The sequence below is a fragment of the Nipponia nippon genome, unplaced genomic scaffold (genome assembly GCF_047370975.1).
Source record: "Nipponia nippon isolate SJK-2023a ecotype South Korea unplaced genomic scaffold, ASM4737097v1 scaffold_6, whole genome shotgun sequence".
Taxonomy (NCBI): domain Eukaryota; kingdom Metazoa; phylum Chordata; class Aves; order Pelecaniformes; family Threskiornithidae; genus Nipponia; species Nipponia nippon.
The window spans coordinates 44,316,081-44,336,267 of record NW_028262380.1 but is presented as its reverse complement, the minus strand read 5'-3'; the positions used below and the strand labels follow the sequence as shown (position 1 = coordinate 44,336,267).

Genomic DNA, 20,187 nt, shown 5'->3' with positions numbered 1-20,187 from the left:
TAATCCACACCGAGGGGATTTGCGAACCTGAGTCCCTCCCTGCTCCCCACAGGTGGGATGTGACACAAGGCGATACTTTTTTTTACTGAAACTCATCCCTAATGCTTTACTGCTTACTGAGTGTGCAGCATGCTATGGATTTTACTTCGGAGAGCAAGGGTCCAGCCTGCAACCCGGTGCTGATGCTGTGGGCTGCAGGGACAGCTACTCAGGCTCCATCGACGGTGCTGGACCATGAGTTGCTCCAAAGGTGACCGGGCAGCGTTAGCCACCGCCATGCCCAGCTGGCAGAGGGTAAGGTTAAGATAAGATGCAGCTTAACCAGACAAAACAGGATTGGGCATCTGATTTCAGAGCTGCGGCCTGTCAGATGCAGCGAGGCCACAGCTGAGCACCACCGCCGCCATTTGCCCCTTTTACATTGCATTTTAAGCGCCAGCTTATGGATCGCATCTCCCTGGTCAGCTCCGCCGCAGGCCGATGGGCTCGGTCGGGAGAACGGTGCCAGGGCAGCTGCGGGCGCAGGCGGGTCCCCGTCACCCAGCCGGCCTACAACACCCAGCCTGCCACACCGCACTGCCATGACACCACAACACACACGTAGCATCACAGCACGCCTTGTGGCCGGGCAGGCCACCGCGTTGCCTCTCCCACGGAGCCGGTGGCAATCGGGGGCCTGGGAGCAGGGCAGGGCCTTGCCCTGGGCCCTCTGGCACAAAGGTGCCAGCGAAGGCGCTTGGGGCTGATGCTCACCGGTGCACGCAGCCCTTGCCATGCTCCGGTAGCTCCTATGGACAATGGGGTGTAGCCCTGCCAGGGCCGGAGGTTAGGAAGTGTTTAGTACAAGTAGTAAATCTTTTTCACAACTGTGAAAAGCCTTTTTTTTTTTTCCCCCCAGAAGCTTAAACATACTACAAAACCAAGATACAGTGGGGGTATGATAAAATTGAAAAATGGGGAGTGTTTGTTGCAAGTTGTTAATCATTTATGTCCTTATGGAGAGCTGTAAGTTACAAAGGGCAGGAGATGTGCATGGTCACACGTGACAACTTGCACTTTGCTTTCCAGCTGCTGTGTTCCATAGAGAGCAATGCTGGTTTTACCTTAAGCAGTCATGAAGGGGAAGAGGGTATGGGCAACACCCTCAAAATACAGTGAAGTAGTTCTGCTGCACTATGCAGCCTATTCCTTTATGTTGGAGAGAAACAGCAGTCTGAAGTCTGATGGAAGAACATTACCCAGGAAAGAATAAAATGAAACTTAAAGCTTCAAAATGAGCACACAGCTACCCTTGCCATAACAGGTTAAGTACCAAAACTGCTGCGAGAACTTGAGCATAACAGAAAATTAAACAGCTTACCCATTAGAACAGTCTTCACCAGCTGTACATGAGCTTAGAAATGACAGAATTCACACTTTTCCTTAGTTGCATTTATTGTGCATGAACTTCACAGTCACATTTTACTGCTTTTCATAGAAATTATATAAATTGATATACACAACCACATCAAAACCTGAGTTCTAAAACCAAAACATTTGTATTCCTCACATGTATACTATAAAATCTTGGCTGCATTTTCAAGAAACATCAGTTAAGGAGAACAGTTTAGTGTTGGATAGCAGCAAAACCTCTAATCTTTATTGTTTTCCTTTAAATGAGACAATCCCCGTGTTTGTTGCACACTAAACAGTTTATTCTAAAGATGTGCCCTAGAACCAAAATAGGATGGCTTAATTTTCTTTTTTCTTATATACAACTACAAGATCACTCCTCATGAGAGCCTTCTTCCCAGTTTTGACTAGTGATTACCCTGCTTCTGTACAGAGGTATTGGCTTCTAAAATAGTTCTTGGTCTACACTGGTAGACCAAGTAGTACCCAGAACAGTATGTTTTTTTTTTTTACCAGCCTTTCCATGAAATAAAACCAAAAATTCTAATTTCTCCAATTTCTAGAAGACCTTTCTGTCTTCTGCTGGTTTTTACCTCCCCACATACACCATTTTAGCTTTTGAATCAAGATGCTGGCATTTTTTTTGAAGAGTCAAAGAACAAGGATGCATGTAACTGATGCATGTTTAACAGGCTCCTTAAACCCATTCAACACAAGTTAGTTACTAGGTCAGTGAAAAAAGCTTACTCTCAAGTATTTTTGTATTATGTTAGTTCAGTTGGCAGAGTAGGAATCTTGTTGATTATTAGCTGACACAGACTCCTAGTAACAGGAAAGTCATCAGCCCTGAAGATCCCTCTTACACATTTTAAAGCCAGAATTCTAAGCTGCTCGCATTGCTTATCATGACATTGTTTGTACCACACACTTACGCAAGATTTGCCATTCTAGGGCACCCACCACCTTTTTTTTTTAAATCCCAGACTGGATGCCAAATTTTCCCACTGGCACAGGCAAGTTTCATTCCTTTTCTTGACAAAGGAGAAAAGGAGACCAATCTAGAAAGGAAGTATCACTTTTATAGTATTATTGAAGTACACCACCTCTAACACTGGAAGTAATGTCTCAGTGACAGAACATGTTTAGTCTCAGCTTCTGCACTAGAAACTGAAGCGATATCCTTTGCAAAGTCAGATTTTCTAGAGGAAAAAAATTGTATTGTAGAGATATAAAATACTTTGGTAGTTTGACACTTAAAGGTTACAGCAGTACAAAATAATAGCCACAACTGAACAAAGTTAAACCATTACCTCAGGTCCAACTTTAACCTATTAGGAATTAAAAATCCTTGAAGCTCCAGAACTTTTTTCAGAACTCATGATTTGAAGGGAGCCAGTGTCCAGTTGTAATAGGTTTATTGTGTATGCAGAGCTCATCCTTCCAGCTTAACTTCCATTTCAAAATGTGAAAGATGATGAAGAGATGTGTACAAATCAGTCTGGATATTCCATTACCTTGTGTTCCCTCCAGAGCTCCAGCAGCAGTTTTCCAAATACTGTTAAGTTTTGATTTGCTGAGATGTTAGTGCCAATAGTCTCTTGCTGAGCAGTGCATTATGTCTCTGAAGATATTCTATTACATCTCCTTGCTTCTCAACTATCTCTTCTAAACTTGAATTTTCCCTTGAAATAACAAAAGTGAATATGGGTTTCAGTGACAGCAGCTTTCTAACATACAAAATGTCAGAGCTAATTAACAAGTATTTAAACAAGTTGCTTCCTTCAGTTTTACTGTTGTTCGTTTCTGCTAACTTTTGAGGGAAGAGGCAATCTGCACCACCTTTATGTTTAACCTCCATTTTGCATGAGAAAGCAGGAAGAGAAAAAAGTTTGGCTAAACTTCATGCTGTGTCTACATAAACAAGTTACATGTTTCCTGCCTGGCAGTTACCGAAAAGTTGTAGTAGTATGAGGGTTCTTACTGTTTAACAAACTTAAAAGTTAGTGAGCCAGACAACATGCTAGAATTGCACTAAGAAATCCATGGCACCTTTTCCAAATGCATTAGGAAGCTTACTTTAAGCAGGCATGGTATTTTTATTCAGCTGTGGGGATCATAAGCTGTTTAAGACAGAAATTTCTTGATTAACCTGCAGTAGCATACATGATGTACTACTATATACAGTGACATCATCTATTAAAACCATTAACAGCATTCAGTACCAAACAGCTGTGCTATTTCAGATCTACCTCATGTACAGCTAACCTCCCACTTCAAATATCTCCAGCTTTCAGATATCCTTCATTTTAACTAGGATAGTAACACTGCAACATTAAGTAAAGCCAAGTTAGTTGAGAAAAATCTGTAGAAGCACAGAATTTTGTCAAACCTATATTAGTACCTTTTAAGAATACAGCAAGAAGTACCAGTGCCTGAGCATATTCCAGTCTTCCCTTACACATTATTTCTTCCTAGCTGACTTGGGAATCTGCCTTCTTAGTACACACATGAGCATCTTGGAGCTTATAAAATTGCTCCTCAGCCTTACAGCATTTTGTGGAGGAACACTGTCCTTTTCATAGTTCTTAGAAAGTGCTGAGGAGGATAGCTAGAGTGGAAAAAAGCTCAGGTCCAATTAAAAACCTACTGTAGTTAAGCTGGAAACAGTAAAGAGAACAGGTTTTGTAGACAGAAAGCTTGCAACCTTAACCAGTAACCTGCACTACCAACTTAAAGCACCAGAAGAGGTCCTGATCAGTAGCTTAGGTTGTAGAGGTCATAATATTCAAAAAACAGTCTTATAACCAGGGTCAACTGAAGGGCTGACAGGATTCACTTTTCAATAGACCTTAACTCTCAAGGGAAAGAGAGTCAAGAGTTGTATAGAGCTGAATTAAAATAACTGTTTTGCAATCAGTTCTCACAGGAAGTTTGCACTCTTTAATCAAAAATAATCAGTCTTTTCCTCAGCTGGTCATTGTTGCAGGCTTGTTCTCTGGGCATTTGAGAATTCCTCAGGGGAGAAGCTGAATGAGAAAGGAATGAAGTCCACTATGCATTCACCATGGTGTTTGTATCAAAATGGAAGTCAGACATTGTATCAAAACTCAAGACAACTCTAAATCCTTCCTGTATCCTGGACATCTACTTCCAAGTTCCATAAAAGCATGTGCAGGCTGCATTTGTGACACCAGGGGAAGTGCCAAAGATTAGTCATCTCTGTACTTCAACTTTTTACTAAGGCACACATACAGAAGAAAAATTTTCTAATACAGTATGACTAAATAAATTCTTATATGGAAATCCACATTAGTTTTGATGATTGGTTTTTGTTAAGTCATACCAGACTTATTTCAGCAATTGGAAGATGTTCAAGCAGTCAGAAGGTACACAAAGGACAAACAAGCAATACATCTCAGTGCTTGTGAGCTTCATGTTGGATAGCTTCTCTGTCTTCTCACTGAGAACTTCCTTACCTCTTAAGTGCCCCACCCACCTTTAAAGTTCTTTCCCAAACTGGAAATATATTCAAAATCCTTTGCAAGAATGTCATGTCAAACTGCTGGCACAGAACAAAGCTGCTAAGTCTTCTTCAACTATCAACTGCCCACAATACATTTCCTTGCCTGAGACTGGCTGAAGAAGCTAAGCTTCTGTAGGCATAATTTAAGTAACAGTGTAAGACACCAGTATCTCTCCTCAAGCTCCCATATACAGTCAACTAACACAGATTAAACCCAGTTATTTATAGCACATTAAAGATTCATGCAGCCAGCCATAAATGGTCAAATCATTCCTGTCCATGTTTGAGGATTTCTTTATCATAACAAATTACCATTACTACATAGAAAGTAAAGCCTGTGCTACTTCTCATCTGTGCATGTAAAACAGCAGCCTTAAGCATATAGTTCCCTTCAAAACTATTATTCCACCTCTACTTTGCTTGACAGATTTAAGATTATATGTAAGTCTACAGAAAGTAATACAGTTACATTAGTCAGTGCTACCTATATACCATGGCTGAACACAGCACAAGATTAATACAGAAAGTCTTACCTGAATCCAATTTCTGAGGTAATGTGACTAGGGTATGCATACATCTTTTCTTCTTCAATTATGTCAGGTCTTGGCTTCGCACGGTTGAAATTGCTTATTTTCACTGCAACAAAGTTTTATGAATTAGTTGGAAAGCAACCAAAAAAAAGCATTATCACCAGGCACCAAGGTAAAACACAAAAAATCTGTTACAGATGATTACAAGATTGCCTTATGATAGGAGATGGAAAGATAATAAAGGAATCTGGGGAGTGGGAAGAAGGAAAGAAAAAGCAGAATCCATCTCTGCTCATTTCTGGAATGGCTTTGATAAGTTAGTGGTGGTGGGTTTTTTTCTGTTTGTTTGTTTTTTGTTTTTTTTTCTTTTTTCAGCCCTACTGCTTAAAAGACTACAGTGAAGTGAAGACCTGAATGGGGAAGCTTGAACACACTGCTTAACATCTGCAAAGTTTCATCTGTCACCTAAGAGAGGGTGAAACCTTAGTTGCCTTTGAGAGGGTACTGACATTCCGTCTCCAAATTCAGGCCATAAATTAAGCAACATGCCATAAAAAGTTGTAAAAAGTTTTGATACTAGTATCTAGGTCAGAAGTTCTAACTTAAGCTCTTCAATAAATACTATTTTAACTAGACTACCTGCAGTGAAGCAGCAGCTTGTCTGCCTGCTCTAAAACTAGGGCAGACTTGCTACAGAAAGCCATTAAGTATTCAAACCAGAGTGGCTCTGATCAGCTTCACATTGTGAACCTTGCAATGTTGGCTATCAAAACCAGAAGTCATTCCTGGGCACCTGTGAATAAAAGTTTAAGTTTAAATTTAAACAGATATGGAATGGGGATGGGTGGGAGAAGCTGTAGGCACCCTCTGCATTATTTCTGGAAGGAAGCTGAAAATATTTGAAGCCATTCAACATCAGATCCTGATTAAGGGAATGTACCAAGAGATCTGGATACTGCAGTGAGGGCTGCTTGTGAAGCAATACATCTAATGCCACTTAAAATATTACAGTCTGGCTCCATGAGAAATCCACATTACTGCAGCAGAAAAAGACTGTCCTTACAAGTCAAGAATATGATGGGGTTTATTACAGGCCACCCTGCTAAAACAATGCTAAGACCCCCCAGAGGTTAACTACTACAGGTCAGGCTCAAAGGTTAGTTATTTCTATGATGGTATTCCTCTACAAATAAAGCCACAAAGGAATGGATGTGGAATTCCCAACATGCATTGTTTGTGGGAATGTTAGTCTTTTATTCAAGTGATATTAGAAGTATGTAAGAAAGTCATTAAATACATATATTTAGTAAACCTTTTAAAGCTTCACTCCCTATCCTATCAATAACAAACTTACTATTGTAAGTTGACATTTAGAGCTGTCTATCATACTTCATTCCATGCACATTTACCTCACTTGAACGATTTATGTATGTCAAATTTATGTATGTCAAGTCTGCTATAGGTTAATCACAGCAATTCCTTGTAGAATTCCAAATCCCTGCCTCTGCATCCTACAGCTATATATACCTACACTGCTGAATAGAGATTTTTAAGAAAGGCAGTAGTACTTCCCACGACATTGTGAATCATTCAATTCATAAAACACCTCCAACAAACAACAAGAAATATCTAGAATTACAGTCAGGTATTCCATGCTACCACTTTCATTTGTGAGGCAGTAATATTTAAATGAAAATAAGTCAGGTACATGAACCCTCTATAGATAAGCATTTATACCTCATTCTAGTAGTTAAGAAATAAATTATTCCACAGTGGAGAAATGAGGTATGAACTAGGGCTACCTTCCCTCCAAAATTCAGGAGTAATATGGTCACACAAGAAAGGGGTTGATCATGAGTTGCTAGTGTAAAGTGACCTTAATCTCCCCATTGTTGCTCAGTTACATTAGCTGATACTATCTTAACAGTAAGTGGTATCTGCTAAGTGCTTGCCTTGGAGGGGGCACTCTAACCCTGAGCAGAGGACTGCCCTTAAAATTATCCTACTAAAGAAGCTTCATGCTTCCAGTCAAAGTCTGCTCTGTTTGAGAGAAAAAAAAAAATTACGAGTGTCACTGTTGCTACAGATTCTCAGGCTATTTTCAAAACTGGCCAAATACAGTTGTTTTGCATCAGCAGAGCTTTAGTTTGATGCTTAAAGTGTTAAAAAAACAACAAAAAAGACCACACAAGAGACAGACATGCAGGCAGTCTCTTGGCTTACCTCAACACATATTGGGATGGAGAACAAGAAAGCAAGTTACACTACCCACTGGAGAAGGCAACCTAGGGTGAATGGAGGTCTTCCCCACCTCGAGGTAAGTGTTAAGTTACATAAAAGTTAGCCCTGGGTTTGCACACCAAGCTTTAGAGAATGAAGCTTAGACTGTTGTTTTGGGGAAGCTCAGGAAATAAGGTGGCTGTTTGCCTAAAGAGACTGCCTTACTCCTTCCTAGCAATGTAGCTCTGTCCCTCCTTCACCTTTGTTCCAGGACTCACTGGACCCTTCATCAAGCCTCCTTCAGTTGGAAAGTGAAACATTGCACCCCACAACTTCCTAGTATAAGTTCGTCAATGGATTTCGTGGGCACAGGAACTGGCACAGTACAAGCTAGGAAATGAGACCCTTTTAGTGACAAATATGCAGAAAAGTAGTTTGAGAGCTCTTATGGGAGTCCAGGCTCAGACCTTAATATTGTGAAGGTCAACTTTCTTGCAGTCACTTACCCTTTTCTGCCAGGGTAAGAGACACAATGTAGCTCTGAGCTCCAAGAGGCCTCAGGGTAAGAAATAACGTTTCACAGGAATTCCTGACGTTTTATTAAAGTTTTGCAATTTATCTCTTATTTCCTGAGTTTCCCAGGAAAGTAAGTATGCGTATGCAAAGAAGGGATGATCTCCAGCATTCTTGGAATAGTTCTCTAGGACTGCCATGCTTGTGTTCCCTCATCATTGCCTTTATTCCTCCAGAGGACAGTTAGCCTACTTGAGTCATGCTGGTCCATTCAGGGGTAAGCCTGACAAGCCTACAGCATTCAGGCCTCAGCACAGTTGTAAGAGGAGGACACAGTTTAGAGCTGGGACCTTACTTCTTGGTGCACTTTTATTTCAGTGTTGTTGCAGGAAAGTCAAGAATACATTTCATTTCCTAGGTGACCAAGCTACTTGGCAGCATTTCTCTGTGTCATTACATTACTAAGAACACAACAAAGTTTTCTTCTCCAAAAAAGGACATCCTATATTAATTACTAATTATGAAATCACAAAAGAAGTCAGATTAACACAAATACTGACTACCATAGAAATGGCTTTTACTTTAAGCTTCATGCAGTCCTGAAGGAGGCATTTCCACCATCCTTCCTCCTGTTTGATTAGAAGTCAGAAGCAAATAAAGTTTTGCATATTGTTTTTTTTTTTCCTCCCAGAGAAATCAGTGCTACTGAAGCTACTTGGCTAAGGTGTCATCTCCTTGTCTGTAGCTGTAAATAATCAGAAAGCAGCATCTCAGAAGCAGGAGTATAAACTATTTAACTCAAGAGCAGGAACTACATGTCATTTAAACAGACATGGACTTCACAGTAAACATCCCTGGTTTTCTTGGGATGAAAAAAATTGAGTTTTTTAGTGTCTTGTACCTTTTCAATGTTTTTTTCAATCTAGTTATTTTCATTTGAGTTAATGCAAGCCATAAACCCAAATAGTTTTTAAGATGAGATTAGAGAAAACTATTTGGTTCAAGCATTTATCAATCAACATTTTAGATACTCCTGCAATAGTTTAATGGAGATTTATCAAGTCTTCATAAATTATACCAAAAAGCAGATAACCTCACAAGCCAACAGTGAAAGTACAAAGCAATGCCTCACAGTTTTATGATGCAGTATCTTATTTTGGTATTAGCACAGATCCCAAAAGCCACAATTTTTTTTTTTTAACTTTAGAGGGAATGTTCCTTTTTAGCAACGGAGAGGAACTTAAGCTTTTGAGGTGGAACCAGGGAAAGAGGAAGAGTCTGAAGAGTAAGGCACATTATACTATCAACTATGCAAGTCCCACATGTAAATCCCAGCAGCAGTTCTGATAAAGCCAGTTAGCTCTTACTGCTTCACAGCTTGTGGTGCATGTATTTGAGAACACACTTCTAAACAAACAAGCCTGTTCACGGGATGCTTTTGCAACAATTATGCATTTATCACCACTTCACTGGATCAACAACTCTGAGGTAACACGGAGCTTTCATTTAGCAGCACTTGGAGATTAAATCAAGCCTGACAACCTTCCCATTTATTCTGGAATTGCCTTAGTTCTCCTACAAGCACAGAATTATTCTGTATTTATAATTGCAGTTAAGTGTCTTGGGGTACACTAAGTGAGCTACTGTGAGGGCAAACAAAAGAGCTGAGTAGCAGCTGTAACAAGTCTCACTCAAGAAGGAAAAATTGCCTCTCTCACCTGTGTAAATCACTAGGCATGTCAGGGAGCTAATCAGCTCCAGGCCCAGGACTCCCAGGATAAGATACAGGTACACTCTACTGTGGTCAGGAAAGGAATGCTGCATTGACAGAATCAAAAGCAGGGCTGCATTACCTAGAAAACAAAGGTTATACTTTACAGGTGTAACAATGGCATTAGCTGTTGAAAATAACTTAGTACTCTCTCATCCCCAGTATCTGCATTAGGCTGCAACATTTCAGTAATGCTTTTCCATTTCATACTATACTTGCCTCTTTGGCTAATTTCCTTACACAGGTGATGCAAGCTTACAACTGCTAGCAGCAAAATGAGGTTTTCAGCATGTGACTAATGGTAGAGAATTACAAGTTTTCTTATAGATTGTTCTGACTTAAAAACAAGAATGAAAGAAACGCACTAGAAATACCTAAGATACATGGGTGGGCTTAAACAGTTTCTAGCCTTATTACTGCTATCCATCCCCAAATCTGCTTGGACACTATTCATTTCTTTCAATTCCTAAGAGGTCACATCAGTCAATTCAAAGTGAGAGGGTGTTTTCCTTCAAGTGGTGGATTTGAATGTATTTAAATGAGCAAAACAGAGCAAAAACCCAAACACCTTCCTTTCACAGGGAGATAATTGCACAGGCTTCCAGTTGCCTGGCTATTATTTTAATACTTGCAAGTTACTGAAAGTTTAACTGAAATGAACACAATTAGTCAAGGAGAGCAAGTGTTGAATTACAGACCTAACAAGCATTCTTAATTCTTTACACACCCTCTTCTCCTCTGATACAGAGTGTGAAATGTTCTTTTCTTTCCTGTGGAAATGCTATAACCAGTGTCTGGATAAAGCACTAAGTGTGTTAGACCATTAATGTAGCTAGGGGACTGGACAGTTATCTTTCATACTGCTTTAGGCAACTGAACTGTCAGGATGGAAGTGGTATCAGCAGCAATCAGCATGGCAGGGAGTTTGCAGTAATGGAGTTAACCACCTTCTGAACTACAAATTGTTTACATCAAGAGTCCACAGCACCCAACTGAGTGCACCTGAACATTTACACAAGCCCTGAGTTTGTCTGGTAGGGGAGAAGTACGCTTCATCTAAGACTGAAGACAAGTCTAAGTACTCCAGATTACATTGCAATAGGCAGAAATAGTCCTTTACCCTTCTGAAACATCCTTAAGCCTGCTGTAGCCTGATTTTGTCACTGCACTCCAAACACATCTTTATCTTCAGAGCTCTATCTAGTGGCCAGAGCCTGAAGTTTCGCACATTCATCAAGTTGACTAGCTGTTTTAGTGACTGGATGGAAAGAAACCTAGGGTTTTATATAAAGCAGGACCATCTAACTTATCAATTCTGGTGAAAAAATTTCTACTACAGCTATTCAGAAGATTTACAGAAGGGAGGTGGGACAAGAGGCAAAAATACTGTAAAAACCACCACTGTTCCCTTTTCCCCTGATATTTCTGTTTGAAAAAATCCCCTCAAGTTAGATAGATTTTTGATTTCTTCAAGTAGTTTGTTAGAAAAGCTACACCAGCTAATTGTACCAACGCTTCTTTCAGCTTCATTGGTCAGTGATGTAACTTCAGATATATAAAGTTAAACCACTCCCATACACCACCCTTTGTCCGCACAAAAAAGCAGTCAGAAGTAGTGCTGAATGTTACACATAGCCACACTGGAGATTAGAAAATTGCTTATTTTACTGATTTCAGACAGCTGTTGAGCAAGAGGCAATTCATCTGTTTCTACTTGAATTGCTGAGCTTGAAAAGAAGAGTAACACACTTCTTGGAAGGACTAGCAGTCTTGCCACATATCCAACTAGACAAATGAGTATGCAAATCAAGATCACTAGGAGCCAAACACAGACCTTGCTGGCTGAACATTCTAAGACTAGATGTTTTACTCAACTTCACACTTGTGGGCATTTTTCCACTACAAAGAGTTCTTTACAACATGCACCTGGTAGGCTAGAAAGGTCAGTCAGGAGGTCCACCTGACTAAAATAAATAGCACTTATAAATGCTCACAGGCAGGTTTTTAAAAGTTCATAATATACATTATATATAAACTGTTCAGTCTATTATGTCATAGTTTAAAGCTTTAGAAGAAAAACAGGAAAACAAGTTCACTTCACCTGTGGAGTGTATCAGCAATGGAAGCCTTTTTAGATGTCTTGTTGATCGGTATATTGAGAAGTAGCCTCTGCTTCTGACTTTACTGTGGTGGTGCTGGATGTATCGTTCAAAACAAATATGCAGGATCCACAGAATTACTTTAGCAGTGATTATGACAGTCTGCACTTTAAGTGGGTGAGTATAGTTTCCAGGGCACTTATCCTGATTGGGATTGGGGTAAGAACAAAACATAGCTGCTAAAAATGCTAGAACAACAAAAGCAACCTGGAAGAGAAGGGAAGAGAGAAGAAAACTCTTAAAGTCAACATCTAATGATAAAAAAAGATAGGGTTATATAATTTATTCCTTTTGCATTACTTAATGAATTGATTTTATTAGAGTTGAGATAATGTATAAAAAACTTAGCCACTTACTACAACCACTACATGTCATTCTGGGAGCATACTGGTGATTGAAACTGCGAAGTAGTAAAATTGTCTTCCAGGAGCACAACCAGTCTCCAGCTGAACAGAGCTGAGAATCACCACTCTTCCCAGGACTTCCTCTAAATCAATGTCATTGTTCCCCGAGTCTCCCCTTTGCAGTGAATTTATCTTATTTCTGGACCCTCTTTACTATGTCTTTTATTTTAAGGGGACCTTGATTTATACTGCCCCAAAAAAAAAAATCACATCTTCTTAGACTCATTCAATTACACTTGTTACTGCTTTGCAGAACAGCCCAAGATTAAGTGAAAATCAACCCTTTATTATACACATTAAAAATAATCTCCAGGTTTTGACATTAGAAAAAAAGTGAAACATCATCATAGTAACTTACGAATTATTAACACTGGGTAGGCATCTTTGCCAGTTGGTAATCATTCTTTAGTATATTTACTATCAGGTTTTTCCATTTTGCTCAGAACTTATGTCAGAATGATCAGACTATAATCAGATTGTACTTGTCCTTTCAGACTAGTGCCATTATGCCATTTCTCCTGTCTTCTAGACTTTTCTCCAGATTTTCATCATCAGCAAGTGTGCATCAGCAATCTTTTGGCCAACTAGAAGGCAGAGTCTTGGGTGCACATTATCTGGAATATATGTATACAGACAGGGCTTTTTTTTAATGCTTATAGAATGTTTTTGTCACAGAAAAATACTCTCTACTGTTTTCATTAAGTGATCAAGAAAATATGGTACTTTCTCAGCCTGTTTTCATTCTACAGAATACGAATATTTTAAAAGAGAACTGAAGACAAAAAATGTCTTACCAATACAGAAATAAATTGAGCTCTTCTACATACAACAAAAAAAGAATTTGCCTCAAGTATGCAGAAGTGCAATACCTCTAATATACTTAGCTTAAAAATGTGTCTAATGTTCTGCATCTCATAACTGCTAGAAATGCATCAGAACTGAAGGTGGAAGAAAGTGTCTTATTTTCATTTGCTAGCTTTGTTGCCATACTTAATTCTATGAATATCCAAAAGCCCACCAGCCCCTTGAACTTATTTTTCATATTTTTGTCATTTCTCAAGCAACTTCCTTCACAGAAGTTAACTTCCCAGAACCACTTAATTACTCTTGATATGAACTGCCTTTATCTTGCTCTGGTTGCAAGTAGAGTTAGTTAACTGGAGGGAGGAAGAAGGGGGAATAACTAACTGCCACACAATCATGAATACCTAGAAGAGACATTACACAGCACAGTCGGGGTAGAAGGTGGGAGGGGAAAGAAAAGGAGTGTGTATTCTGTATTATCCAAAAGACTGCTACTTCAAATGCAAATTAAATCCCAGATTACTTTGAGATGGGTTAAGTAGCTAGATTAAGAAGTGAAATAAGAGGGAGTGTTATCAACAAAATATTCATTTAATCTATTATTTTACCACCTCCTTTTCTTACAAAGCTAAGAAAAAAATCCAGCTAACCTGTATTTTACTTGGTCCATTTACTGTTTGGTTTGCCATTTTAAAACAGTAATGCATCTAGTTCTACTCCCTCCAGGTGTTAGGAATGTATTTCAGTACAGAAAACAGCTATATTTAACTCATATGAGCAGGACCGGCCTAGCATTGCAGCTCTACTGACCTATTACAGCAGTGTATATAAGAGGAAACAGCTGGCATTAAGGATGGCATTTATTAAAGATGCTTTGCTTACATTTTAGGGTAGTCCAACAACAGGTGCTTCACCCCAATACAAGGTATTTTTAATATACAAAAAGTTATTCTTGGAGTAGTATTTAAGTTCAGTTTTGTGTATGGGCATAAATAGAGAGGATTAAGGAAAGACAGGGTTTATATAAAGAAATTATTTCTAGCCTGTACACTTTACACTGCTCTCCAGAGTCTCCTGATAGGAGCCAGAAGCCTGCAGAAAAGCAAGGCTTGGCAAAAGGAAAGCCACTCAAAAACCCAGCCCCACCATACTCCAGCATATCCTATGCACACACTCCAGAATTGTATGTAACTAGGCAGCTGCACTGAAGCAGCTATTTGCTGCCGAACCCCGTTTCTTGGCACAGGAAGGTGGAGAAGAAATACTCCAAGTTACACACAAATTACTTCCATGACACATTACAACTCTACCGCATAATACTATGGTGGCTTAACTTCTCCAGGAGACTTGCCCCTTTGGCAGGCTGTGCATCAGAGGCTAACCTGGTGTCTCCATGTTCCACAAGGTTTCTGCACATTTGCAGAAGCAGAGGGGAAGGAAGTCAATAAGCTTGTTTTCCCCATCCACCTTTTCAGCAAGAGAGAAAGCACCATTTTATGTGGCAATTATAATACTGTATTTCACTAACTGAAAAGGATACTTCTCCATTTTGCTCCAAGGACCAAGTGGCCACTGCAGCAGGTTGAGCAACAGCAGCAAGACTTTACCTGGAAGAGTGTGTGTTGATAGAGGCCTCAGCAGTTTTCTTTCTCTTCACCTCCCCATACTTCTCTCCATTGCAGGAGAGGGGAAGTGATGGGGACAGAAGAGTCAGCAGTTTCCTAGTGACTGATATTTGGCCACATCCATTATGGTAGTAGGCAGTAAGGCCCCAAGGCTAGGTGGAAAAACATTTACTGCTCTACTACCAATAGGAATGTCTACCTTCATAATGCAGATTTCAAGTGCCATCCTAATGGGATGGCACCAGCATTCTTCCGTTAGTGGAAGGGAATAAAGCTGAATATGCAGTTTACATTGGGAATTTTGGTAGTTCATTCAAAGGAACAGCAGAAGTCTTTCCTAAGTCTACCTGACAGACAGGGGGACATTTCTTGATATTACTAGGAAGTCCACAAAACATTTACTTCTGAAATTAGAAGGCCAGGGCATGTTGTTAGAACAGCTTTATGCAGCTGCCCAAAGAGAAACCTTGGAGGTTGGTATGTGCTTTTAAAGTTCTGGCAGAGCACTGGGCACAGCATTTTTTGTCAGTGATCAAATGAAGGTCTAAAATAGCCAGCGACACATACATGTCTTGTGCACTCTCTGGCTTTATACACACACTATCTTCACATCAGTGTTAGTGGCATTATAGAATCATAGAAACATTTAGGTTGGAAAAAACCCTTAAGATCATCAAGTCCAACCATTCACCTAACACTACCAAGTCCACCACTAAACCATGTCCCTAAGCACCATGCAAGTACCATTTCAGTTACATCTTCAGATCAGAACTCTTCACCCTTTCTTCATGTTTGGTTTCCACATGCTCACAAGCAACAATAAGCCTCTTCAGCTTACCAAGGATAAACTCACTACTAGGCAGGAGTCCCTCTACTTCTGCTTACCAGTCTCAAAAAGGTCTTCATACTGTTAGGTACAAGATCTGTCCTTTATCTGTACTTTTCACCCTTAACCCCCAGGAGTCAGAGCAGGAAGTAACATGGATTCCTTTATCTCTCCATCCACTACCATGTGAAACCCCTGGAACAAGTGCAACTTTACCTGTTTAGTTACCGTAACAAATACTTTAAGTCTTCCCTGTGAAATTAAGTTCAGCCTCCAGAAGGCATGGCAAAGTTATCTTAGCCCTCTGTAACTAGTCTAAGCACTCCTACAGCAGTAATATTTTACAAGTACATTTCCAATAGCATAAAAGAACTACTACTTAATAGGTTTTTCTTCCTAACAAGACATATCATAGCATGTTAGCACCAACAAACAATCAGAATGAGAACACAGCAAGTATTGTGTAGCATATACATTATCAAAATTCATTGGCAAGGAAGACTTCACTGGTTTGGAAGAACAGTGCATACAAGTCTCAGGAGAACTGTCTACATGACCCATAAGAATTCAGAACAGAGACAGCAAATTTTCATAAGGAAATCACGCTTTTTTAAACTTACATGTATTAGCAACAGAAAATTGGCAAGGAGAACTGCTGGGATAGCATGAAATCTTGGCCTCAGTTGGGAATGCAATGTATGAGATGAAATAAGCGGTGCATCCAGTAGAGGATCATCTTCTAAACTCTGTGTTATTTCCAAGGAACCCTGGAACAGAAGAGGAGGGCAAAGAGTAATAACAGGTAAGCTCTAAAAGCAAAGTACAAAGTTTTAGCAGTTTTCTGTTAGCAAATCAGGCTTTGGGGGAAAAAAGCTAGGTTAGTATCTGGAGACAAGCTCTTAAATTCTAGGTAAACTCTTTGCATCTTTACATAAGAACTCAGCCCCTGAGGAATCTGACACTAATCTACCTGCCAGCATCACACTGAGTCTTCAGGAACTTTAGTCTTTAAAATTATTACAAGTATTTGAGCATCAGTCCTGAGAGAGGCCAGAAGTATTAGTATGTCACTTTTTCCACCTTTTCATGTAAACAAAGTCTTTCTCACGCACTTTACACAGGTACTATAAAACCCCTTGTTATTCTTACTTCATCCAACTCTAGCTGTCTTTGTTATTGCCTCTAACCGCAGTGTACAGTAACAGTTTCAAGTGATCCAGCCACCGACACTACTGTCATGTCAAAAACGCCTGCAGCAGTAGTTCAAACTGAACCCAGACAAGAAAGAAGCAGCAGTTCGGAGGGAAAAAGATGCCACCAAGTGCTGGGCAAGACATTCTCTGCTTTCGCTAGAGCATGCAGCCCTTACTTCTCACGTGGGCACCAAGTACTGGGGCTTTGACTTCACATTCAGCTCAGATGTTTTGGCTATGTAAGTTTCTAGAAGTACCTTTTACTTTTTTTTAAGTAAAAGGCAAAAGTAAGTATGGGTGGAGGGAAAAACCTTTCTTTGTGGACAAGGAACTTGCCCCAGTGTTATGCATCTCTGCTTCTTCCAGGCCAGGACACAGGCATTCACTGCATCTTAAGCTGAACATAGACAGCCACTATGAATGCTCCAACTGCTCAGGTCCCCCTCTTAGCATCCTGTTATGTCCCATGCTATGACTTGCTTCAAAAGATAAAGAAACTCAAGATTCCCAGTTAAGTTTGGGTTGCTCTGCACCTGGCTGATCACAGCCCAGAACAAGACAAGGGCAGGCCCCATCCCACTTCTGACTATTCAGAGAGACACGCCAGGGTTCACTGGGATATTTACTGTTTTTAAACTGAGGACTTCTCCTCACCATGACAGAAAGCAGCATAAGCCTCAAGAGAAGTGAGGCACATCATTCTTCTAGACACTAGCACAAGAAGAAAGGTAAAGAAGTTTTTGTATTAGACCTAGGTTTATACTTCATATTAACCAGGACAATGTAGATTGACTCCCCAGTGTTATTTCACCTAGGGACAGCTGCTTATAGCAAAGGAACTAGTCATCAAGGCTCGTTTCAGTCAGCAATCAGTTTTATTTTAGTACTGTGAATGCCACACTTGCCCAACCATAGAAGAGTGTGTACAGGCCTCCCTTACCTATTTGATGCCTTTTAATTAGCCTAGCCTTTGACTGTAAACAACCCTTGCTGAAATACCTGCCTGGTAAGACAACCTTTTACTGCAGGCCTAAAGTTTTACAAATGGCACTCCTCTTATGTCACTGATATAAAACCCAGAAGCACAAGTACAAAGATGCCCTCTGTCCCTCATCCCCCATTTTCAGGGGCCAGGTATAGTTTGAAGCTCTGAAAGCAAGTGCACAGGACCAGCACTCCAGCAGCCAAGCCATCTTGCCTCATTCCTCCCCAACACAGAATTAATAGCAGAATTAACAGCTCGCACCTCCCACAGAGGCAGTGATCCTCCTTAGGACAGTATCCTCGGTCTCATGGGAACAGGTGAACTCATCACTTCTGCAATACCAGGACAGATCAGCACACGCCTTCACAGACAGAGCTTTATCAGAACATGTTTGCCCATGTTCCTTACTGCAAGACCAGCTACAATTCGTCTTCGCATCCTGAAGTACAGCTAGTTAGGAAGCGCTGGATGACATAACCTCCCTGAGCAGATATTATTACAGGCAACATGGGGAGGAGGAGAATTAAAGCAAGAGAGATGACCATGCCGTGCAGTCAACCTGACATTAAGAAAAATCTAGTAAAGTGCCCCAATTAGATCAAACACAGGTTTCATTAATTCAGATGAACCAAAACCACAGCTGTTAAAAACCAAAACGCCTTAAATAAAACAGGCCTTCTGTTAGGCCCTGAAGTTACCACAAGCACGGGGTAAGGCTTCAGCCTCTCGGCTCCCTGACCCATTTCCAGCACGCGACCACCTCGGCAGAGCCCGGCACCGGGGGGGGGAGGGGGGGAGGAGGGGGAGGAGGAGGAGGCAGGGGCAGGCGGGAGCAGGCAGAGCCAAGCCCGCGCAGGCTGCAGCTGCGGGGGGCGGGAAACACCCAAACAAACAGAAAAAGGCCGCGGGCACGCCAGCGCGCAGCGTGCAAAGCAGAGATCGCACCGACGGGATCCGGCTGGGGAAAACACAACCCACAAGACAGAAACAAGCTGCACGACCAGCCTCGATTAAATTAATAACCTCGATTAAAAAGAACCCCACATCCCCGTTACTTGGGGGTATTTCAAGCACGGCTGGGGAGGGGCAGCGGCCCCTGCCCGCAGGCAGCGCGGGGGGCGGCGAGGCCCGGGCAGGGAGCGGCCCCGGCGGCCTCCCGACTTCCGAAGCGGCCGTTTCCGAGACTCCCGGGCCGGGGGCTTCCCCCGGAAGCAGACACAGCCCCCGGCGCTTAGCGTGGAGAACAACGGAGAGGAGCGAGAGGAAGAGACGAAACGGAAGGCGAGGCGCTCCCCCAGCTGCGCCCGCCGCTAACGGCGGCCCGGCCGCCCACCCCAGCGGGAACCGCCGCCGCGCAGGCCCGCACTCACGTTGTCCAGGTCTTGCCGCCGCCTCCCCGCCGGCAGCGCCATCTCCGCTTCCGACGTCAGCCGCCCCCGCTGTATTTAACCGCCCTCCCTGCCGCGGCCCGACCGCCGGCTGGCCTCGGCGCAGGCCCCGCCGCCCCGCCCCGCCCCACCCCACCATTAGCGCCCACGGCCGCTATTGGGCCCGAGCGGCGCCGCAGCGCCGGCCCCGGGGCGGGGCCTTGTCCGCGGGCGGTGGCCGAGAGGCAGCCCCCGCCCCGCCCCGCCCCGCCCCGCCCGGTCGGGGCCCAGCCCCGGCCCAAGCCAGGCCGTGTGTGTTGCCCAGGGGACGGGGAGTGCCCACCGCAGGGAGCGGGGGCGGTAAGCCAGCAGCCGGGGCCCAAACTTGTGCCCCCCGAGCCCGCCCCGTCCAGGTGACTCAGCAGCGGGGGGCCGCCGGCCGTGAATGCAGGCCCAGGGCCGGTGTCCCTGCCAGGCAGCTGGCTCAGGTGGCGCGGCGGGCAGCGGAAAGTAAGTGAGAGTAAACAGCAGCAGGCGCCTAGCAAAAACCACGGGGATAAAGGCAGCGTAGTGCTGCCTTCAGCTTGCTGTGCGGAGCATTTTCCCGTTGCCAGCTGTTTGTCTGCAGGGACTTGGTGAGGAAGGGGCAGAGTCTATGCACTTAATTATTTCCAGTGGATCTCTTCTGCGTGATTGTGTCTGGTTGCCCCTTCAGACCATGGAAAGTTTTGGCATGCACAAGGCACATAATAAGTCATCAAAGATATTTCTGGCCCAGTTGTATATTTTGTGAAGAAACAAGTTTTCTTTAAAACCTGCCCGCTGCTAATTTAATTTTATAACCCTTTCTTCTTGAGAGAGACTATGGCCGCTCA

General features: G+C 42.2%; 1 protein-coding gene across 1 annotated transcript; it reads right to left on the bottom strand.

The window, feature by feature from the left end:
- Window positions 1-1,413: 1,413 nt before the first annotated feature.
- On the bottom strand, window positions 1,414-19,450 carry TMEM192 (transmembrane protein 192). The gene is made up of 6 exons (XM_087737927.1): window positions 19,316-19,450; window positions 16,388-16,534; window positions 12,051-12,315; window positions 9,897-10,031; window positions 5,449-5,551; window positions 1,414-3,074 (listed from the first exon to the last, which is right to left on the bottom strand). Exons 1-6 carry the CDS (start codon window positions 19,355-19,357, stop codon window positions 2,951-2,953), a joined length of 816 nt encoding a protein of 271 aa, XP_087594053.1. The 5' UTR covers window positions 19,358-19,450; the 3' UTR covers window positions 1,414-2,950.
- Between the last annotated feature and the right edge of the window lie 737 nt (window positions 19,451-20,187).